This window comes from Moschus berezovskii, chromosome 18 (genome assembly GCF_049115385.1).
Source record: "Moschus berezovskii isolate FMDL1 chromosome 18, NW_MosBer_1.0, whole genome shotgun sequence".
NCBI classification, from domain to species: domain Eukaryota; kingdom Metazoa; phylum Chordata; class Mammalia; order Artiodactyla; family Moschidae; genus Moschus; species Moschus berezovskii.
In genome coordinates, this window is record NC_142477.1 from 9,663,899 (window position 1) to 9,687,717 (window position 23,819).

At 50.8% G+C, this 23,819-nt stretch overlaps 1 protein-coding gene across 4 annotated transcripts in view; it reads left to right on the forward strand.

Moving 5' to 3' along the window:
• Positions 1 to 23,819, forward strand: part of ICE1 (interactor of little elongation complex ELL subunit 1) — a 65,418-nt gene that overhangs the window by 27,307 nt on the left and 14,292 nt on the right. For all 4 annotated transcript variants that reach the window (XM_088827622.1, XM_088827621.1, XM_055422292.2 and 1 more), the window contains exons 11-15: positions 5,787 to 5,873; positions 7,987 to 8,360; positions 10,932 to 15,491; positions 16,655 to 16,823; positions 22,061 to 22,221. In XM_088827622.1, coding sequence (XP_088683748.1) covers positions 5,787 to 5,873; positions 7,987 to 8,360; positions 10,932 to 15,491; positions 16,655 to 16,823; positions 22,061 to 22,221 — 5,351 coding nt within the window. The remainder of the gene's footprint in view (positions 1 to 5,786; positions 5,874 to 7,986; positions 8,361 to 10,931; positions 15,492 to 16,654; positions 16,824 to 22,060; positions 22,222 to 23,819) is intronic.

Consider the following 23,819-nt stretch of genomic DNA (forward strand, 5'->3'; position numbering starts at 1 on the left):
TTAACACTTTCTTCTGTTAATACTGGACTTCTGAAGGACATTATGAGTTAGAGCATTGGGCCAGCCCACTTATGAAAAGACTGCCTGAGTCCTGTGTTGGCCTGTCTTTCACATTCCTTGTCTAAAGATGGCAGAAGATTAAAAAAAAAGTTAAAAAGTGCTAACAATTATTGAGGAAGGTATAAAGCAGATGGTGGCAATTGGTGATGCACTCCCCAGTCACAGAGAAAATCGCAGCCCTCCAAACGCAGGCTCTGCCTGTCGGAGCCAGGTGTCCCCAGACCGGGGGTGGTGTGGGGGGCGAGGAGGAGCAGCACGACTGGCTGCAGGGTGGGAGGCCCGCCGCCGTCCGGCCGCACGCTGTCACAGGCTGTGACCCAGACTGGCTGTAGGCCGCGGCCCAGGTTTAGTCTTCTGATGAGTTAGGACACGGGAGAACCAGGGCAGCTGTGGGTGTCGGAGAATTGGGCTAATGGTGCCGTCGTGAAGGACAGCGCCCCCTGTTTCCAGAGAGTGAGGTGCGCGTCCGTCTTGTGGGGCCTCACTGTTCTCGCTCTGCTTGCCCTCCTGGCGAAGGCGTGTCCTGTACGTTCACGACCTGAGGACCTGCGTTTATTGCCAGAGGAGCCGCACTGCGGATGGAGGCTGAAGAGATGTGCTCTGGCTGTGCGAGACACTCCTGTCCTGAGGAAGGGCAGGGGCAGGAAAGAAGGACACCAGGAGCAAGTAGTCCCCGAGGGGACACTGGTCAGTTGTGAGCAGGGAGAGACGCCTCCAGCCGAAGTCGAGTCCTTAGAGGACGTCTGAGGGCGTAGCCATAGGCCGCTGCTGTGATGTCCGAATCAGTTCTCTGATACTAAAAACACAATTGTAGAAGTGAACCCACTGGAAAGGCTGGGTTGCTGAGTGGGCAAACAGAAGATTGCTTTGATGAGCCAAGGAATTTAATCGTGGATATCTCTGAATATGTGGTATAAAAAGATAAGGAAATAAAAGGTGTTAGGGAAAATCTGAGACGTTGGACTGTAGAGCCAGATGTTGTGATGGTCACCTAGGACTTCCCAGAGCGGAGAACAGAGCTACTCTTTCCAGAGAGAGTGTGATCAAGAAATGACAGAGACTTTCCCAGATCAGGACCCTGATGTGAGAGTTATATTAGAAAAGCCTGTCAACTGTAGAGCATGGTTTTTATGTACAGTTTCCATCCCTGACTTGTTCAAAGGAGATACATTTAAAAACAAATGACACAGAAAGATTGAATAGAGGGAGATGGATATAGAACTTGCAGTTCAAGCAAATTCTCATTTGAAAGCAGTCATATAACAAAGGGCTTCCCTTGTATTTCAGCTGGTAAAGAATCTGCCTGCAATGCAGGGGGCCTGGGTTCGATCCCTGGGTCATGAAGATCCCCTGGAGAAGGAAATGGCAACCCACTCCATTATTCTTGCCTGGACAATCCCATGGACACAGGAGCCTGGCACCATGGCGTTGTAAGAGTTGGACATGACTTAGCAACTAAACCAACCATGTAACGCAAAAGATGGAGAAGGCAATGGCAAGCCACTCCAGTACTCTTGCCTAGAAAATCCCATGGATGGAGGAGCCTGGTAGGCTGCAGTTCGTGGGGTCGCTAAGGGTCGGACACGACTGAGCGACTTCACTTTCACTTTTCACTTTCCACTTTCACACATTGGAGAAGGAAATGGCAACCCACTCCAGTGTTCTTGCCTGGAGAATCCCAGGGACAGGGGAGCCTGGTGGGCTTCCATCTATGGGGTCACACAGAGTCGGACACGACTGAAGTGACTTAGCAGCAGCAGCAGCAACGCAAAAGAATAATTCACACCTAGGAATGAATTTGCCTGGATTAAAAAGAACTATCCAGAATGGTGAGCAGTACAATTCATCAAGAAGATACTGCTCTTGTGACCTTCACGCATAAAACTGCGTTAGGTGAAGCGTTTGGATATTCTAGGGGAAAGAGCCAGATCTGACTTCATGACAGACTGCAGTGTGTTTGTAGAAACCGAGTAAAGCAGCAGCCTGGGAGGTGGCATGGGAGCCATGATCGCAGGGTGGGTGACTCACATTAACCCTGAGAGACTGGGGACGCTTGACGCTGCTTCTCAAACACACCTGAAAGCTGTTTACTGAATAAAAACCTGCAATCTGAGATTAGGTTATAGATATTTGAAAAGGTATTAATAAGCATCTCTCCCAGCTCCTTCCTGAAACACTGATAACTGAACACACATAATAAACTGCTCTTGGATAACAGCAAAGATAAAAGCTGAAATACTAAACGGTTTTGGAAATAAACAAAAATAAGGCAGCATTTATTAAAATCTTTGAAATATTGCCAGTATTCAGTGAGTGGTCCGTGGTCTCAAGCAATGTTGTGAGGTTATGTGAGGATGGACACAGGGCAGCCTCAGCGGAAGGATCTCTGAGACACACCCTTGTGTGCTAAGTGGCTTTGGTCACATCCGACTCTTTACGACCGCATGGACTGTAGCTCACCAGGCTCCTCTGTCTGTGGGATTCTCCAGGCAAGAATACTGGAGTGGGTTGCCGTGCCCTCCTCCAGGGGATCTTCCCACACAGGGATCGAACCCACGGTCTCTTTAGGTCTCCTGCATTCACAGGTAAATTCTTTACTGTTAGCACTACCTGGAAAGCGATGTTGGGACGCAGGAATTCCAGAAAATGGATGACTTAGATGGTAGGAAAACGCAGCAGAAACCCGAGAAACGTGGAAGGAAGGGGATGATGAAGACCGAGACATCAGTGAGTGAAACGGGAACCAAGCAGTTAATTTGGGGCCGTTGAGTGAGTCGCTGCGTCTCTGCAGTGCTGGCGAAGCTGACCGAGAAAGGAAGGCAGAAAAACCTGATAGCACCGGGACTGAGGAGGCTGTCAAACTCCATTTGGAGAATTTCTGAATTTACAAATTTCACATTATATCATGTTTATAAAATGGACTGTTTCGTAGGAAAACACACTCAGATTGACATAGAGCAGTTGTTGAAATATCCTGAACAGAGAAATAACCCGTAAGAAAGTTAAAAATTAAAGATCTAATACTATGGAAGATCTGGATGCCTTGCCCGTGAGCAGGTCTTCAGTGAAAACCTGATGTCTTTATTGTATTTGCTTTAGGGCTTAAAAACGACGGACCGCTTCCTGCGTCATTCTTTTAGACTAGCATAACTGTGTACCAAAACTAATTGTATACGTGAAGATACGCACACATATCTTCAAGACTCAGAACTGTCATTTAGCAATAAAGCTGTGAAAATACCAAAATTTTAAGAATTCAGTCTATTAGTAATTTAGAATATGGACAAATTATGACTGAGGAATTTATCTCAGGACTACCACAACAACTGGTTCAGAGGGACGTTATAGGGTCGTCTCAACTCAGCATCCATTCCTCATAAAAAAAAAAGACAAGACAATAATAGAAAACAACACGTTGAACTTGAGAAAGGTGAAACGCTGAGATCTTGGTTGTTGCGGTCAGAAACAAGGCACGCCTGCTCTTCCACCCTTTCTGTGTACGCTGGAGACCCCGAGCCATGCACCCAAGCGGACACACACAGCAGGAACTGTCAGTGCTAGTAAAGAAGAGTCAGATTGCTGTCATTTTAAATGAGGGGACTGACTAGGTAGAGAAAGAGAAATAGCAGTGTTGGAGCTTGGGCAAGCGCTGGTGCACACAGTGAGGACAAGTGGTGGGCTATCACGAGTCTGCCAGAGCAGATGGGATAGGAACAGTTCGTTCTCAAATGGCCGCAGATTAGTCAGACGCCCGGGGAAGTACCTGAAGGCAGCGTGCCTGCCTCTGTGAATACAGCTCTAAAACCGCTGAACATGCACACAAATGCTGTGTTCCTGGATCCAAACAGTGAAGGCACAGAGATGGGAATTTTCCCCACATGTATTTATAAAGATATATTCTAAGACTGGATGGGGAAGGCTTATCAGAAGCAATAGACTCCATAATAATAATTTAACCCTGAGCCAGAGTCATGCCAGCACAGATACTAAAATATAGTTACAAGGTTTTTGTGATTAAGGATGCATGCCGTTCGTGTGGACACAGACAAGTCAGTGGAGTAGGCGGGTCTAGAAACGCTGTCCTCAGAGATGCCTGGCGTTTGATAATGGAGGCGTTTATCAGAGGGTCAGGGGAAGGCGTGTGGCTCAGTTTTAGGAGGTCTTCACGACCGAGACCTGGAGCCACAGTGAAGGCTGTGCTCTGCTGCTGGTGTCAGACGGCTCTCGTGTCAGACGAAGTCATGGAGGAGTGCTCAGTGGGACAGCCATAACTCTGGTTAATAGCCTCTGTAAGCGCAGAGAAGGAGCTTTTTTTTTTAAGGTTCCTTGTTTGCTGCTTTGGGTATTTGTAATAAGCAGGGATCCTGGTCAGGTCATTTAAGGGGGTCACGGTATTTGGAAGCAGGCTTTTGGGTGGGTTAATCACAATGTAGATAAACTACTTGATGATAGAATTTTGAAACTTAAATATGGATGCACCTCACACAGTGACTGGCTAATTTGGGTCAGGAGAGGTCGGAAATGCCCAAATTTTCCAGGTTCTGTAAGTTTGCCCTGTTTGTCCTGGTCCTGTTTCTGTGGAATTCATTTATTCATTATGGAATTCTACTATAGATGTAGTTTGCCATTAAATAGGGCTGTCTTATTCCAAAATTTATGATTCCTTGGCGATAGTTTAAAGATTGATCTTTTCAGCCTCTCTAGAACTGGATTAAAGATTTCAGTGTTTTCGAGAAATGATTCTGTTTCATAACCTCAAGTGAGCTATAACAGAATTTTGAGGTGACCTGAAGTTACAAGTACTTAATAGTGTTTTCAGTTAAATTTTAGGTAGTGTGGCTTGTCTTTTTATGTGTATTTGATACACACTGTTCATATTTATATTTGATGAATGTTTCTAGCTTGGAATATTTTGGGGATTAGTACTTTTCGCGTTAAATGTGCTTTAAAAGCGCAGCGGAGGCGATGCGCCCGATGCTACACGGCGTTCATGCAGTCACAGTCGCGCTGTGCCTCTCAGCTTGAACCAGTGGTTCCCGCCACTTCAGGGACTCAGACCCGTTGGAACACATTTTCAAAAACCCCGCAGCTCTCCCTGCCTTGAACGGATGTCGATGCTTCTTTCTGCGCGTCCGCAGTATGGCTGACTCTCTCTCCCTCCCCTGTCTTTATACCCAGTGTTTATCTCCTGTCACTTCCCCTAAGGCCATTAAAGAGTTTCCCAAGACCCATAGCGCTCCTAAGTCAATTACCGCCTGGTCACCTCTGGTGGCATTTCTGATGAACTCAAGGAGCTGAGAGGGTACTGTCTCTTCTTTGTAGAATCTGTGGAGCGGTGATCTATCCCAGTCCTTCTAGCTGGGCTTCCTCCCTGCGCTCCCCATCACATGTCCCTGTCTGTGGAAACTGCGGCGAGCAGAGCTTTATTTGTCCCGTGCATACGTGGTGGTGGTGGAGACCGTTCCCAGCAAGCGCACTGGGTTTCCGGGGTCCTGCCCTGTGTGCACCGCACCCTCCACACAAAACCCAGGCTCGTGTTCAGCCTTCAGTCAATATGCCTGCAGATTAGTAGCTGGTGAATTGTGTTCAGTGATTGAAAGAGGGGAAGGTGGTTTAAGTTACCTAGTTTTCTAATTCCCTGATAAATCCGTTTCCCAGGAGTGTGTTTTGGCCTTGGGCCGAATGAGCCGAATGACGTGACTCTTAACACTTGCTCTTTTCCACAGGGAAGGTAAAGCTGCTTCTGAAGGAGCTCTGGCTGTGCATCAACACCACACACAGACTCCCCGGTGAGGGCGGCAGATGCATCCCAGGTGAGGGGGAAGCTTCCAGAGCTTCATTTCGTACAGCAGCGGCAGCGTTTACTGTGGACGTTGTACCTCTTTAGTTTTTAATTTCTTGAATCTCTCGTTGAAAGAGTGAAATAAACTAAGATGGGCGCTTGTAATCATTCAAAACTCTGTTCCTTCCAGCGTGACTTCTAGTCTCACTGAATGCATCTGGCTTTGAATTTTGTAATAGCTGCTTCATCAGGGAATGTCCACGGAAACTGGAAGGACTTGTAGAGGGAGTGTGTATGACTGGTGCAGGTGGAGACCAAGTTTCACCATTTCCCTGTTTCCCCGCCCATGTCACCTTCCCTGGATTCCTTTAATTGGGCTCCCTTGGGGGCTCAGATGGTAAAGAGTCTGTCTGTAATGTGGGAGACCTGGGTTTGATCTCGGTTAGGAAGATCCCCAGGAGATAGGATTGGCTGTGTACTCCAGAATTCTTGCCTAGAGAATTCCATGGACAGAGGAGCTTGGTGGGCCCCAGTCCATGGGGTCGCAAAGAGCTGGACTGTGGCTGAGCGACTGATGCTTTCACTCATTTTTTTCTGCCTTTAGTTGCCGCTGCTCTGACTGACTCTGATCTTTCCTTGTCTCCTGACCCTTTTGGAGAATACAGATCATTGGTTGGGTCATGTTTTCTTATATTAGAGCGAGGCTGTGTATGCTCCACAAGAGTTCCTAGTGTGTGCTGGGGAGAGAGTGTGTGGCCTGCCTTGTCCTGGGGTCTGTGATCCTCGATCTCTTGTGGACGGCGGTGTTGGCCCGGTTCCTCCTGTGAAGTTGCTGTTGCCTCTTTACTCAGTGATCACCTGAGGGAGACACTGTGACACGGCACATGCTCTGTTTCTCTCTAGTCCTGGCCCATTGACCTTAGCTCTGCTGATGCATCTTGTCAGCTACGATTACTACTTTGTCGAATAGTGGATTTTGTAATTCCTTCTTTTTCCTGAAGGTATTAACTGCAATTCTTCTGTGAGGAAGAACTGTCATTTTTCTGCACTTACTCATTCACTTATTCACTTATTTCTGTCAGTATGGTCTCATAGACACTTGTTTTATTCTGTGCATTATAATCCAGTACTTTTATTATTCATCTTATCGCTCAGATTGCCCCAGGTGCAGTTGCTGGGACCATCTGGGCCTCTTAGGCATGTCCGTCTTTACGTCTGGTTCTGCAAGCTGTCTTGGGCTCAGCTTGTATTTTCCCCTCCCCAGCCCTATAATCAGAAACTGCTCCAGGGAGCCCTGAGGCCTTCTAGGAAAGATGTTTTTGTAGCTTTCATATATTTTTACAGCTTTCAAATGTGACAAGTCATTGTTTCCAGTTAATTGCCAGGACACAATATTTTTACTATTAGCATTGCTGTTGCTTACAAAAATCAAAACCCAAAGAGAACTTTCAATTTATAGTAGTTTTCTGTTGTGTTACAGTGCAAACTATTTCTGTGATATAGGCCCCTTAGAGTATTGTACAGATACTTTCATGGGGTGAAGTTCGTGAAAGTCGCTCAGTTGTGTCCGAGTCTTTGTGACCCATTGACTATACAGTCCATGGAATTCTCCAGGCCAGAGTACTGGAGTGGGTAGCCTTTCATTTCTCCAGAGGATCTTCCCAACCCATGGAGCCAACCCAGGTCTCCTGCGTTGTAGGCAGATTCTTTACCAGCTGAGCCACAAGGGAGGCCCTACATGGAGTAGGCCTGGTATAAGTTGATTTTAGAAGGAGAAATTTGTTTCTTGTCGCCCTGTTACAGAAAGCTGTTTCTCCCCAATACTGCTGACTTCCCATGGGAACGAGTGTGTCATCGAGGCCCATCACCACAGCCACGGGCAGAAGCCTCGGCGGGCACACCCTGCTGCCCACGGACAGAGGCATCTCCCCCTCCCCCGGCTGTCTTCTCATCTGCTTGTTGAGGGACGCGTACTTTTGTAGAATGTATTTTAAGGTTTATAGGATATTCTTTAGGAAGGGATTGTTGGCTTTTAAAAATGTTTCTACTTGGATTTAATACAGGCATTTTGAACTGTTGAAATAGGTGTTTTTTTTTAATTGATAACTGTAAATAATTTGATATTCACTTTTTTTCCCCCGCAGAAAAACCTGCGCAAGAAAACCGCAGATCCATAGAGTTCGGGGAAGATGGGGTGCCCCCTGCAGCAGGTGGCAGCCTTGTCCACGCCTCTGCAGTGCAGACGTGCCTGGCAGAACTGTCCATGGAGATCGAGGGCGACTTCTCTGCCTGTGAGGATGTGGGTGGAGCAGCGGGTCGCGGAAACAACCTCTCTGAAGAGGCCCCGAATCCTGAGGCTGCGGTGTGGAGGAGTGAGGCTCAGGGCCCTGGTTTCGATGAGGACCTCCAGGCTGCAGTCGACTTCTTCAGGCTGCCCCCGCCTCTGCTGTCCCCGGTGCCCTCCCCGCCGCTGGCGTCGCCGCCTCACCTGGGCGTCTCACCCTCTCTGCTTGCACCTGTGAGTGGGCACTTTGTATTGGCCTCACCAGGTGGCCACCTTGTCCACCCTGACATGTGAGCGCGCTCCACATAGTGTCAGGGAGGAACCCGGGAGTTGGCAAGGCACACCAGTGCCCCTGGGGTCCGTATCTTACACTCACACAGACACACACACACACACACTCACACAGACACACACACACAGACACTCACACACAGACACTCACACACACATAGACTCACACACACACACGCACACACACATACACACACACTCACACAGACACACAGACACAGACACTCACACACAGACACACATACACACAAACACACGCACACACTCACACACACACTCAGACACACACTCAGACACACACAGAGACACAGATTCACACACACACAAACACACACTCACACACACACGCCATGGTCTTTGTTTTGTACTGGGCTGCATTGTTACTGTCTTCATCTGCAGCGTATTTTAAGTCTCCTGTGGAGGACTGTGTCTTAGTTGTTTTCTCTTTTCTTTAGTTTTGGACACGTAACAAGGATGGAATGAGTGAGTTACACAGGTGTTTGTCGGCCTGGAGTGTTTCAGAGACGGAAAGTCCATGTATGGCATGCACGCCTGTTAACTTAGGTTGCTGCATTCTCCACCTTCGTGCGATGAATTCATCATCTCTGTATTTGCAGAATGGTTTATGTAATTTCTTAGGAAGTTAGTCTTTTTTTCTCTCTTTCCTTTTTGTTTAAATTGTAAAAGTGATGGGGTCGCAAAGAGTTGGACACAACTTAGCAACTTTCACTTCACAACATACTTACTAGGAGACTTGGAAAACACAGAAGCAGATTACATATAGAGGAAGTTAGTCTTGACAGAGCAGATTTGTATGCTTTTTGGCTTAAGGAAGAAAGAGATTAATGGCTTCTTTGACTCATTTCATTTTGGAACCGTAATGCATGTCTGTTATGTTCTGGACATGGTGCTAGACACGTGGGCTCAGAGGTGACAGGACCTGGTCACTCTCGCTGGGGTCTTGGACAGTTACCCATGAGGGGGCCGTGGTGGAGTCTGCGTTGCCGGGGGCTGGGCTGGGGGTTCACCCTGGCGGGAGGCAGGCGTACAACCGATAGGAGAGGCCCCCAGATGCTGGCGTCCAGGCGGGCATGGAGGAAGTGCCCGGTGTCTGGTGGCGGTGCTGTTCACAGAGGTATGGAACTTGGGGTGAGCCTGACGTGGGGAGTGTTGACCCGCATCAGGGCCTGAGCCCATAAGTGTCTTAAGGGCTCGATGTTTTCTCCTGACGGTAGTTGGGGGCTGTCTCTGGGTCCAGAGAAGTGAACCTAAAGGTCGGGTTCCACGTGAAAGTTTCCATTGAGTCGCGGTGGGGATGGAGAGAAAGTGGGAGACTCTGGGGAGAGGCAGGACTGTGGACTGGAGTCTTGGGATCAGCAGTGTCCCACATTCTTGACACCTGGACCCAGTAGCCACACTGGAGTTAACTGGTAGGCACTGGTTTGGAAAAGGCCTTCAGCCTGAGAGAGCAGCGTACCTGGTGAGATTTGCAGTGTGGCTGTGAGATGAGGGGTTGGTGAGGGTTGCTGGAAATAGCACAGAGAAGAGCCTCTCTGGGTGGGAAGGCAGCAGAGGAAATGTTCCTCATTAGGGAGGGTGGGCCTTCCCCGGGGGCACCTGTGAGGCATAAGTCCTGTCTGTGGCGTGGTGCGGGATGGGCTGGGTGGGCCGGGCACCCGTGTGTGGGGGCAGTGGGTGCCTGGGGCTGGCAGTGTCACTGCCTCAGGACGTGCAGGAGGTGAGGGCCGCGTCCTGACAGAGTTCTAGTGAGGCCAGCGGGAGAGGGAAGAGGCTGGACGTGATGCCAGGACAGCAGGGTGCCCTGGAACCCACGGGAGGAAGGGCTTTTCTGGCGGGAGCCTGTTTAGGTCCAGAGTGGTTACTGCTCGTCCATCTGCAGTGCAGGACCGAGGGCAGGGCGGTGGTGCACTGGCTCTCTGGGGCTGGGTCTCAGGATGAGAGGGGCTGGTCGGGAGTCGCGGAGGGCTTCTGGAGCAGACGTGGAGGTCACAGCCCATGGGGAAGGGAAGTGGTCTGTACACGGAGGGGAACTTGAAGGGTCTGGGGATAACTGCAGCTGGGGTGCAGCCTTGGTGAGGGGTGTGGGCAGAAGGGCTTGCAGGGTGGCCCCCAGAGCGCGGGCCGGGCCGGGGGACGGGAGGGCGGGTGGAGGTAGAGGAAAGCACGGTGGCTGCTGGCAGCGGGTCTTCTGAGATGAGGAGGAGAACGGTTCAGAGTCAGGACAGTGCGAACCCTCGGCTGCATTGCAGCAGTGCCTGAACGCCTCTCGGGGAGTGGCAGTGAGCATGTGCAGAGCCCTGGGGGGCTTCTCTGAGGAGAGAAGGGGAGGGCGCTGGCTCCCCAACCCCCGCCCACCCACCCGTGCAGCGCCCGGGGTGGCCTGCCTTCCTGAGATGCTTCTGGAGCGTGTCCGTGTCCAGTGCATTGAATCGGTAACTGTGTAGTTGGTTGGAGTGGTATTTAACTGATGGATACAATTCCTTTGTTTTTAAGGAACCCTTCTTTGGAGAGGGTGCCGACTCCAGCGATTATGACTCAGCCCCACGTAGGAACTCAGAGCCTGTTTCTGAAGACGATCTGCCTGAGGCCCAGGACCACTGTGGCTCATCTGGAGAGACGAAAGGAGCTGGAGCATGGGAGGAGCGGCCTCACCCCTGCGAGGCCGCCCCGGCTCTCGGTGCGGGGACCACGCTCGGCTTTGGGACCTTCTCAGCAACCCTGCGGGAGCCTGCTGCGTCATTCACCTTCGCTCGGGAGCAGCTCTGGGCCATGTCTTCTGAGCTCGGGAGTGGAAGAGAGAAGGGCGTTGTGGACGAGCGGGGCAGATACAGAGAGGTCGGGCGGAAGGACAGGTTGGTGCCCACGGTGTGGACACGTCCCACAGCCCTGGGTGGCGAGCCTGCTGAGACGCTGTTGGGCGGCCTGGCTCGAGAGGAGGGTGCGGCTCGCGGTCGGTCAGACCCGTGTCCCCCTCCCTTGGGCCTGCAGCCGCTCAGGGAGCCCAGGGCACCCGAAGGGAAGACCCTGCCGTCCCCAGGAATCGCATCACCCAAGTTAGAGCTGGCCAGGTGGACGTTCACTGACGGAACTGCTTCTGAATCCAGGTGGCAGTCAGCCTCTGGTGGTTTCCAGGGACACCCTAGCGCCTTGGAGAAGGAAAGAGGAGCCACGCAGGGGTGCATTTCAGGAGCGCCCCCTGCCCCAGGAGCTGTGGGGCTCGGCCTGGGAGATGCATGGTCTTGCTCCTCGGGCTTGGGCGCCTCCCCTCGCTGTGGCTGCCTCCCGTCTCCCTCGGGGCTGGAGGATGGCAGTGGTCCTACTGTTCCCCCTGCCATCAGCCCTTGTGGCTCAGAGCAGACCGCACCCACCGCCAGGGTGACCGTGGTGGAGGTGCCCCCCAAGCCCCCGGGGTGCGCCTCAGGAGGGGCCCGTCTCGAGAGCAGCTTCCCTGCTCTGAGCCCCGTGTCGGGGGCGTCTGGTCCTTTTGGTCAGAGGAGCGGCCCGCTGGGGTGCGCGGCCTTTGTGAAGGACTTGGGCAATGCCCGCTCGCTCCCGCAGCCTCTGTTCCCCCCGCGCTCAGCTTTCCCGGGAGCCGCCTGCGTTGGCCTGGCTGCGGGGCAGGCACTGAGGGTGGAGCTCGCGCCAGCTCGGACAGGTTTCACAGTGTCTCCTGGGCCTCCGTCCAGCTCGGTCAGCAGCGGCTTCGGCTTTGGCAGGAGCGCTTCCTGGCACCACAGTGACCTCTTGCGGGGCGGTGAGGAAAGTCCCCGGGCCACGTGGTCCTCAGAGGGCGGCGGGTCAGCTTCCGCATCCGCCGGCGAGGACCGCGGTCCCGCTGCACCCCGGGCCCCGGCGTCCGTGCTTCCCAACCAGGTGTCGGTGATCACCAAGCAGGTGCGGCCAGGCCCCGTGCAGCCTGCCCGCCCGGAGCCACCGGCGCCGGCCGGGAGCGAGCCTGCCTCAGCGACCCACGGTGACGCCCAGACCGGCTGGACGGCGTGTGGAGCGCGGCCTGGCAGGGAGAGTGGGGCCCCCGCGCAGAGCAGCGCCCGGAGCCCTGCCTCAGGAGCCCCTACCTCCTGGGGAAGATTAGATTTTGATGCTCCAGGCGGTTCTTTCCCAGTAGAAAGTTCCCATCATCCTACAGACTGTAAATTCTTACTGTCTTCTGAGAACATCCCGTTCCCAAACCGGGACACTGTGACAGGCGCCACAGTGCAGGAAGAGGCGCAGAAACGGAGCCCCAGTCTTCCGGCCACAGGCGTGGACACGGCCAGCTTGGACGTGGATAAACGTCCAGACACAGAGCTGACGCTCTCCAGAGGTTTTCCTGCTGGAGACGCAGTCAGGTGCCCTGGGGTGGCTCTGGTGGTTTCACAGGCCCCGCCTGCCCTACAGCATGGCCCAAAGGAACGCCTGCAGCTGGAGTCTGAGAGTCCTGGCGGCGCGCCTCCTGAAGGCCTGGGCACTGCCGAGACTGCATCTCCACGCGCTGCCCCCTGCTGTTACAGCGGCATCCGGGAGGCGGGTGGAGCCGACACCGAGGCGGAGGAGAGCGAGGTGCCCAGCGGCAGCGAGGGTGAGCCCGAGCCCGACCCCGCCCCCGAGCCGGGCCTGCAAGGCTCCCCGGGGGCCCCTGGGTGGGGCGCAGGGCCTGCAGAGGCCGGGCCTTCCGTCGAGGTGGGCTCTCTGACCTCAGCTCTGCAGGACTTCAACATCAGCACACTCTCTGAAATGGACAGACTGTCCACATCTGAGGTCGTCATGTTTCTTGAAAGCTGTCAGCTGAGAGACTATAGTTCAGCGGACTCCGTTTCAGAATGTTCTAGCAAAGGGACACTGAATAGAGGAATGAACGAGGAATTGAAGCACAGCGGACCATCAGGAGAAGGGTGTGGAAGTCAGCTCTGTGAAGAGGAAGCGCTGGAGACCTCTGAAGAGTGGGCGGAGTCGGAGGAAGAGGACTGTCCTTTGCGGGGTCAGCTCCCTCGTTGTTCCCTGGAGACGCTGTCCGAGGTGCTCACCAGGCTCGGGCAGGAGCTGCAGGCCAGCCAGGAGGACAGCGAGGCAGAGGAAGCTGCGAGGCTGCTGCTCTTCAGAGGGCCTGAGAGCGTGACAGCAGAGCACCTCCAGCAGCAACTTCCGCCTCTGGACACAGCCATCATAGCCTCCCCCACGCCGAGGGCCAGCGTACACACTCAGGGCGGGCCCCCCGCCTGTGCTGGATCTGGCCATGAAAACAAGCAAAGCACACCTGAGCACCACGTGGATGTGGATGCGCCGGCGGGGAATGGGGAGGAGGTCCCCTCAGAACCCACGGAGCCCTCGGTCCCGAACACTGACCCGGGAGCGGGGTCAGGAGAGGTGAGGCTCCAATGTCAGATCTCCACGGTGACCTCTGAGGTCATTAACGTGCTCATCAACAAGGATCAGAACCTAGTCATTGAGAAAGGGGACAACTGGACCATCATCAATGGGGTGGCGCTCATGCCGGAACTGGGCCAGGTGATCCTGTGTGACGCCCCAGAGGACGCCCCGCTTTCCACCCATCCAGAAGAGCTGGCAGCTGGTTTCCTTTCGGCTTCTCCCGTGGAGAGATCCCCCAAGGCTGGTTGCCCTGGCTCACCTCTTCAGGAGCCCCCAAGTGTCCTCAGTGTGTCTGGAACCCAGGAGGATATCTCAAACAGTGGGCTGAGTGGTAACTTTGATAAAAGTCGTTTGCGAAACAGACCTGTTAAACCCAGCGTGAGGATCAGCTCTGAGATATATGATCAGAATTTTGAGTCGCAGACTGCTCCATTTGATCACACTTATTATAACTCTAAACTGGAGCCACTGGGCAAAAATAAGAATCGATCAAAGGTTTCAAACAGAGATCAGTCCAACAAGCCAGTCAAGACTCCAGCGACAGGCCGAGTTGAAGCCACTCAGCATGAAGTCTCTCCATCATTTTCAGGAGACAGAGGTCATGGAAAACCCCAGAGAAGTCACACGCAGACCATCCTGGCCACCGCCGATACGTCCACACCCGCAGACTGCTGCGTGGACACACTGAGCAAGATCCGGCAAGAGGTGGGGCCCCCGCTGCCCCCGCTGCTGGCCCCCCTGATCGCCACGCCGCCGAGGACGTCCCGGCCAGCGTCTCCCCTCATCTCCAGCTCCAGCCCCTCCTCACCCCTGTCCCCACTCTGCCCGAACTCCCCGTCGTCCGAGCCCCCAGTGCCTCCTATGACGTCCCCGCCACCGGAGGAGCCAGGGCCCTGCTCTCCATGCGCCTCCCCGTCCCTGTCGTCCGTGCCGACCGGGGACAGGGTCTTGTCGTCCCCACTGCAGTTCTGCGCAGCAACCCCAAAGCACGCCCTTCCAGTGCCCGGCCGCCTGCCCCCGCTTGCCCCCGCCCATCCTGTGGTGGCAGCGCCCCCGGAGAACTCTGTGAAGATCCTGGACACCATGTACCCGGAGCTGTCCGCCCGGGCCCGCACCCTCAACATCCTCAAAGGGAACATCCAGCTCACGCGTGGCCCGCCAGCCGACCGTAAGGGCCTGCCGGGGCCCGTGGGCACCATCGCAGGCTTCCAAGCCATCGCTTCCAGCTCCACCGCCTTCGTGAAGGCAGGGGGCAGCTCCGGTGGTGATGGCAAACAGGACAAGGCGGGAGGCCTGGGGCCTCCTCAGGACCTGGCTGGGAAAAGGACGCTGTCTGCCAGCGTGCCGAGGAGTGCCAAGAGGCTGCGCCTGGACAGCGGGTCCCCGGAACTGGAGCCCACCCCCGAGGGTGCAGGCCACAGCCCCCGGACGGATCCCTCCCAGGCTGCAGCCCCAAGCACAGAGGACAGGCATCCTCTCCCACCCACGCAGTTGCCCCCCAGCCCCGAAGAAACTGTGGAGTCCCCCGACACAGCCATCGCGGAGGCCTTGAGAAAGATCGGGGAGGCGACCTTTGACCTGTTACCTGTCATCCGGAGTCACGTGTATGTGGGAAACATCTCCACAAAGCCGGTGATGCGAGACCAGGAGAAGGACGTTGTCTACGAGTTCAGCACCACAAAAAAGGTATGTGGCTCTGATCGGAGAGCCCTGGGATTGCCCATCCCCCAACACAGGCTGCCTCCCGCCAGCGAGGTGGGCCCTGAATAGAAGGTTATCGTCTGCGATGGACAGTCACCCCTGTAAGCAACAGTACCTGTGCTTTAGCCAACAGTTTGTATATCTGAGAAGCGGTCAGACGTTCGAGACTTGGTAGTCTGTGTTCACTAGATGAGTTAAAATTTTAAAGGGAAGAAAAGGTGCCCGTCAGGCCTTCAGTTGCACAGCTCCCATTGATTCTGGCATGTTTAAAGGCTCGGAATGGTTTGCTTCCGGGCATTAGTTGCTCTGAAATAGAGCCTTTCTGTCAGTAGTCTTCCATACACATTTGAGAAGTTTGAGGGAAAGTTGGTGTGTGGGTTCCCCCTCGCCCCCACACTTAATGCAGGTCTCCAGTCCAGTAGGAACACATGCTTCCTTTCAGAGGAGGTGGGAAGAGAAGCATGTCGGTGTGTGTACACGGTTTCCTAGGCCTTTCCTGGGTTAGTACCTTTTCCGTGTTCATGTCGATGGTGGGTGGGTGACTTCCAGTGTCCCTGGATTAGCATTACTGGTTATCTGTATATGCCTGGGATCACAGTGGTATGCATGTTTATTGTTCATTTCAGAAAGCATAAAGAGCAATGCAGCTAACTTTGGAAGGATGTTTATTTTCATGTGATTGAATGTATCAGGTTATTTAGTACTCCTTTACCTGAGTGAGGAAACTGTTACCCGATATTCTAAGATCTAAGCAGGATAAATGTGTAGAGTATATTGCAGTTCAGAAAACAAGAATGACAGTAGAATTAGAGTGGATTTCATACTCAGAGATTATTTTAGTAAAACCCAAAAAATAGTAGTTTGTTGAAGTGGCGGTAGTGACGGGCATCAGGAGTTGGACCGGCCGTGGGCCCTGCGCCCTGCTGCCCTCAGCCGAACCGCCCTTCTGCCCCCTTCTCTGCAGAGCCTCCCAGCTTCCCTGCTGAGCGGGTCACTGCAGTGGCAGCTGGCCTTTGTCCGAGACAGTGCCCCTTTTATTTTTCCAGCTTTCCCAAAGACTTGATTTTGTAATTTGTAGCTGTTTTTAGTAGGCTAACGATAAATATCAGTAGTGTATATTGCCTTTTTGTCTTTTTCCCCCAATTCAGCATTTAGCAGAGAGCTTGCTTCACTCTATCCTCTCAGAGCTGAAAAGTCAGAAGATGTCCGTGGAGCACAATTACATCCACGCACTCTGCAGGGTGTACGTGGGGGTCTGCCGGCAGCTGGGCGACCTGGAGAGGGCACGCCTCTTCTGCTATGGCCTGCTCAAGGAAGGTACGCGTGGGCGGTGGCGGTCTAGCCTCAGAAACGGGCGCTTGCTCTTTCACCTGCTCACGTGTCCATCTCTACTTCCAGCTAAGTTGCCGCTGTGTGTCTTTTGTGCATCTCCCTGGCTTCCAGTGGGAGGATTTATGTGACTGGAGCTCGCCTAGGTCAGCGCGTGTGTCCCTGCCGTGTGTGGGGGTCTCTCCCGGCTGTATCTCGGTGTTACTCCTTGTGGGGCTGCTTTGGAGTCAGATGTGGCTGACACAGGAGGAGGGAGTCATTGTGGCGCAGCAGACTGCTCTGCTGTGTCCCTGGCTGGAAAGAGCAGAAACTGGTGGAGTCATAGGCTCACGAGACGCTTCAGGGAGATGTGGGAAGGAGTGCTGCCCTTCAAGTCTTCCTTCAGCGCTGTGTCTTCAGTCTGCTAATGGGGAGCAGATGGGCCTCATTCTTTATATCAGGTCGTCAGGGAAACATTTAAATAGCAACGTGGTACGCAGATGCAACTGAATATTGTATTGGAGTCTTATCTGGAGTGCAGAGGTTGATAACCTTGTGTCACCGTAATGTCTGGGATTTTTGAGTCGGGGTGGACCTGCCACGTGTAGACTTGTGCGTGAGGCTGCTGTGTTGGTTGCCCACTTTTTCTTTTTTTTTTTCAGTCACCGCCTTATTAGCAAGTAGTCACGGGGTGTACATAAGTGTGAAGGCTTTGATGGTGACCCGGCCCAGGTATCTGTATGGCCTTGTAGTGGTGCCCGCGTGACCATGACCTCACAGGAGCACACAGCAAGTTTATCAGTGGAGGGCAGCAGGGAGGAGAGCCCCGCGGGGCAGCCAGGCCCACCTAGGTCTCCGTTTCTTCCTCAGACGCTCCCAGCACGTTCTCTCTTCTGGATCTCTGTAACCGTTTCTCTCTCGGGAAGCGTTTCTCTCCACTTGGTTCTGGTCAGACGGTTCTCTTTCCCTTTGTCGTCTCTTCTCCGCTAGATCCCGTTAGAGTACCGGTTTTGTTTCTCTTGTTCCTGTTACATCCTCGCCCCGGAAGAATGCGTTGTGTACTCCCACCAAGTGTCTATTGAATGAATGAGAGGTACAGTGGAAGGTGGCTTTGAGCGAGTCTTAGGCCTGGGATGCTTTCCTTGTCAAAGTGACTTTTGAGCCTCAGTGTGAAGACAGAAGCAAGGGAGAGAATTCCAGGTGGAGGGAACAGCTTGTGATGTCCTGGTACGGGAGGAAATGTGACCAGTTAAGCACAGTTTCCCGAGTAACAGATCAAAGTAGCCTAGAGAGTGTATGCTTTGGGTTACTCTCCTTCTAAACACATCGCAGCGTTAGATAAAGTAGAACAGAGAAAATGAAAAAGATACGGCTTCATGCCAAACAGGATACAAATATTTGTGTTGACTGGTTTAACTACTTGAAAACACTTAGTTCCTTATAAAATTAAACATTAATTTATCATCGTCATTGTTCAGTTGCTAGGTCATGTCCGACACTCTGGGACCCCATGGGCTTCAGCACACCAGGCTTCCCTGTCCTTGACTATGCCCGGAGTTTGCTCAAATTCATGTTCATTGAGTTGGTGATGCTATCTAATCATCTCATCCTCTGCCACCCCCTTCTCCTTTTGCCTTCAGTCTTTCCCAGCATCAGGTGCTTTTCCGTTGAGTCAGTTTTTCCCATCAGGTGGCGAAAGAATTGGAACTTCAGCTTCAGCATCAGTCCTTCCAATGAATATTCAGGACTGATTTCCTTTAGGATGGACTGGTTGTATCTCCTTGCAGTCCAAGGGACTCTCAAGAGTCTTCTCCAATACCACAGTTTGAAAGCATCAATTCTTTGGTGCTCAGCCTTCTTTATGGTCCAGCTCTCACATCCATACATGACTACTGGAAAAAACATAGCTTTGACTATACTGACCTTTGTTGGCCAAGTGATGTCTCTGCTTGGTTTGTTATAGCTTTCCTTCCAAGGAGTAAGTGTCTTTTAATTTCATGGCTGCAGTCACCATCTGCAGTGATTTTGGAGCCCAAGAAAATAAAGTCTGCCACTGTTTCCACTTTTTCCCCATGTATTTGCCATCAGTGATGGGACCGGATGCCACAATGTTAGTTTTTTGAATGTTGAGTTTTAAGCCAACTTTTTCACTCTCCTCTTTCACCCTCATCAAGAGGCTCTTTAGTTCCTCTTTACTTTCTGCCATTAAAGTGGTATCATACGCATATCTGAGGTTGTTTGTATTTCTCCTGGCAGTGTTGATTCCATACTGTGATTAATCCAGATGGGCATTCTGCATGATGTACTCTGCCTAGAGTTTAAATAACAATGGTGACACTATACAGCCTTCTCCTACCCCTTTCCCAATTGTGAACCAGTCCATTGTTCCATGTAAGGTTCTAATTATTGCTTCTTGACCCCCATAACATATTTTTCAGGAGGCAGATAAGGTGTTCTGATATTCCCATCTCTTTAAGAATTTTCCAGTTTTTTGCAATCCACATAGTCAAAGGCTTTACTGTAGTCAGTGAAGCGGAAGTAGATGCTTTTCTGGAATTCCGTTTCTCTAGAATCCAGTGAATGCAGACAGTTCGATTTGTGTTTCCTTGCCTTTTCTCCACCCAGCTTGTACCTCTGGAAGTGCACCATTCACCACACTTCAGTCACTCAGTCATGTGTGATTCTTTCCCACCCCATGGACTGCAGCACACCAGGCCTCCCTGTCTATCACCAACTCTCGAGCTTGCTCAAACTCATGTCCATCGAGTCCGTGGTTCCATCCAACTGTATCATCCTCTGTCGTCCCCTTTTCCTCCTGCCGTCAATCTTTCCCAGCATCAGGGTCTTTTCCAGTGAGTCAGTTCTTTGCATCAGGTGGCCAAAGTATTGGAGTTTCAGCTTCATCATCAATCCTTCCAATGCATATTCAGGACTGATTTCCTTTCGGATTAACTTGTTTAGACTGGTTGTAAAGCCTAGCGTGAAGGATTTTGAGAGTAGTCTTGCTAGCCTGCTAAATGAGCACAATTGTGTGGTAGTTTGACCATTGTTTGGCATTGCCTTTCTTTGGGATTGGAATGAAAGCTGACCTTTTCTAGTCCTGTGGCCAATGCTGAGTTTTCCAAATTGGCTGACATATCTAATGTAGCACATCACTTTTCAGGATTTGAAATAGTTCAGCTGGAATTCCATCACCTCCACTAGCTTTGTTAGTAGTAATGCTTCCTAAGGCCCACTTGACTTCACGCTCCAGGATGTTTGGTTCTAGGTCAGTGACCATACCATCGTGGTTATCCAGGTCATTAAGATCTTTTTGTAGAGTTCCTCTGTGTATTCTGTCCACCTTGTCTTAATCTGTTTTGCTTCTGTGAGGTGCTTACCGTTTCTGTTCTTTATCGTGCCCATCCTTGCATGAAATGTTGGTATCTAATTTTCTTGAAGAGATCTCTAGTCTTTCTCATTCTGTTTTCCTCTGCTTCTTTGTATTGTTCGTTAAAGATGACCTATTTCTCTCCTTGCTATTCTCTGGAACTCTGTATTCAGTTGAGTATATTTTTCCCTTTTCTCCTTTGCCTTTCTCTTCTCCTCCTTACTTAGCTGTTTGTAAAGCTTCCTCAGGCAACCCCTTTGCCGTCTTGCATTTCTTTCTTTTCCTTTGGGATGGTTTTGTCACCGCCTCCTGTACAGTGTTACAAACTGCCTCTGTAGTTCTTCAGGCACTCTTGTCTACCAGATCTAATCTCTTGCATCTATTTGTCATCTCCACTGTATAATCATAAGGGATTTGATTTAGATCATACCTGAATGGCCTGCTGGTTTTCCCAATTTGAGCCTGAATTTTGCAATATAGAACTGATGATCTGAGCCACAGTCATCTTCAGGTCTTGTTTTTGCTGACTATATATAAAGTTTCTCCATCTTTGGCTGCAATATAATCAGTCTGATTTCGGTGTCAACCGTCTTGTGATGTCCATGTGTAGAGTCGTCTCTTATGTTGTTGGAAGAGGGTGTTTGCTCTGACCAGTGCTTTCTCTTGGCAAAACTCCATTAGCCTTTGTGCTGCTTCATTTTGTCCTCCAAGGCCAAACTTGCCTGTTACTCCAGGTATCTGTTGACTTCCTACTTTTTCATTCCAATCCCCTATGATGGAAGAGACATCTTTGATGTTAGTTCCAGAAGGTCTTGTAGGTCATCATAGAACCGTTCAACTTCAGTTTCTTTGGCGTTAGTGGTTGGGGCATACGCTTGGATTACTATGATGTTGAATGGTTTGCCTTAGAAATGAGCCCAGATCGTTCTGTAGTTTTTGAGATTGTACCTAAGTACTGAATTTCAGACTCTTGTTGACTCTGAGAGCTACTCCATTTCTTCTAAGGGATTCTTGCCAGCAGTAGTAGATATCATGGTCATCTGAGTTGAATTTGCCCATTCTGGTACATTTTCCTTCACTGATTCCTTAAGATGTCCATGTTCAGTCTTACCATCTCCTGTTGAACATGTCCAATTTACTTTGATTCATGGACCTAACACTCCAGGTTTCTATGCCATATTGTTCTTTACAGCATCAAACTTTCCTTTTACCACCAGACACTTCTGCAGCTGAGGACCATTTCTGCTGGCCCAGCCTCTTCATCCTTTCTGAAGCTACCAGTAATTGCCCTTCACTTTTCCCCAGTAGCCTATTGGACACCTTCCGACCTGGGGGACTCATCTCCCGGTGTCATATCTTTTTGCTTTTTCATACTGGTTATGGGACTCTCATGGCAAGAATACTGGGATAGGTTGCCCTTCCTTTCTCCAGTGGACCGTGGGTTGTCCGTAGTCCACATTATGACCCATCCGTCTTGGTGGCCCTGCACCTTCGCCGCAGTGAGGCCGTGATCCGTCAGGGGGTGGCCTGAAAGCACACTCACTAGCAACGGGGTTCTGGGCATGGACTCGAGACAGGGGCCTGTCTTCTCTGCTCGTTTTCGAGGTTATTGCTCTTCTCTGCAGTGGTGTGTGCTCACGCTGGGTTTCAAATTTGATTAAAGAAACTTTGCCGACGGGAAACACTGGCTGGGGGAGAGGGTGGGAGGGGCTTGAGTGGCTTTGAGGGGCTGAGGCTGCGGCCTCGCAGGGCTGCCTCTGCTTCAGGTGCAGGCGGCCTTGCTGCGCACGGGGGCAGTGTTGAAATGTGTTCTTGCTTTGTAATTTACTCACTCAATCAGACATGAAGGTTTATTATCTTGTTTTCTTTCTCATAGATTTTCCCGAGTCTGAGAAGCTGACTTTGTTCGTTGCAAACATGTGGCGCGATGTGTTTCTCTCTCAGTCGGCGATTAATAAGGCGATGCAGTTGGTAGCCAGGCAGCGCGCCAAGGGGGAAGTTCTCAACTGTTTGCGCGCCTTCCTCAATTGGGAGAAGGTGAGGTTTCGTTTTATTTTGTACAGTACTGCACACATAGACCTTGTATGAATGTTTTGTTTGGTTTTGTATTAGTGAGCATTTGAGAGCTGTTATTTTTCACGTTAGATCCTTCAGAATACCATTTTAGTCTAAGCTTGTGCATTTTGTTCATTAAGTGTGCGTGAGACACTTTGGGAGAAGTTGTGGCCCTCTGTGTGTACTCATTGAGCAGAGTTTATCTCGGGTACTAATTTACCTCTGGTGAAATCCACACACACGCTTACATATGTAAGGGCCCCGAGAAGATGCAAACCTCTGCTTCTACACGTGGTACTTAGGTGAGAAAATTGAGATTCCCAACTCCTTCCTTTGATGATTTTTCTGAATGTAATCTGTGTTTTTCTTTCCAATTGATGAAATTTGTAGTTTTTTGGAGTATTGTGTGCTTTCTTTTATTACTTTATTTTCTTTACTGACTGATGTGGTAATATAATATGTAGATTGGTGTTCTTTTCATAGATCTTCTCTAATGAGAATCTCTGGGTGCTGAATTGATAGTGATAAGCTATAAGAAGAGGTATTGAAGAGACACTGAAGTCAGTGAGAGGTTGATTTTCACTTTGTTCTGCCCTTTTTTAGGACTGTATTACTGTCCTTTTTAAAAAAACATTGTGGCTTACGCCTGTAGACAGTGTTTATGTTCCGTTGTGCTTTCCTTTTTAGTTCTTTCTGATGTTACTGTCAATTAGACTTTAATTTTCTTATAAAAAGAAAAGGGAAGGGCTTGGTGGATAAAAAGTTAGAAAAGTATTAAACAACAGGTCTGCAGTCAGCCCGCCGTCAGTCCACCTCCACAGGCCCGAGTTGTTGTGTGAGGTCCCATCTCATTGCGCTCCCTTGGCCGCGAGCAGAGCCCTCCCACGGCTGGCGCGCGGTCTGCCCTCTGTGGTCACCTGCCGGTCAGGCGCGCCCTCCCCTGCTGAGTCCTCCCGCTTGCGCACTGGGGTCTCCTCCTCCACCCCGTTCAGGTGACACTAGACAGGGTAGGGTGGCAAAAGCCATGATTAATGAAGGGAGAATTTTGAAAAGTGTATTATATCTGTATCATATCAAATAAAAACATGAACTCAAAGCTATTAAAAAGAGAGAAATACCTGGGGAGAAAAATACCATTATAGTCTAAGGCTTCCATATTCTGTCTTACAGAACTCAACAGATGTGATACTCAAAAAATAAGTAAAGAGATAGAAATCAACAACACAAAAAGTAAACTTGAATGAAGGCTATTTTTTCATGTCTGTGACATTTGCAAAAGCAGTCATAAATTTGGCCACACAAGAACTTTAATTTTTAAAAAGTAAATATTCTACACTCAAAATTGTCGGATAATGATTTAGTAAAATTAGACATAAATAATTTAAAAATTCTGTAAAAATTCCCTGGAGATTGAGATGCACAGTCTCTGGACAGCCTGTGAACAAATAGAAACTCAAAGGAAAATCACAGTATCTGGAACCCTTCATTACCAGAGACCTCTCGTTTTTGGAAGACTCACACTCATTGCAATAGTTTAAATGTCTTCAGTATTTAACACGGAAACAAAGTTCTTTGATAAC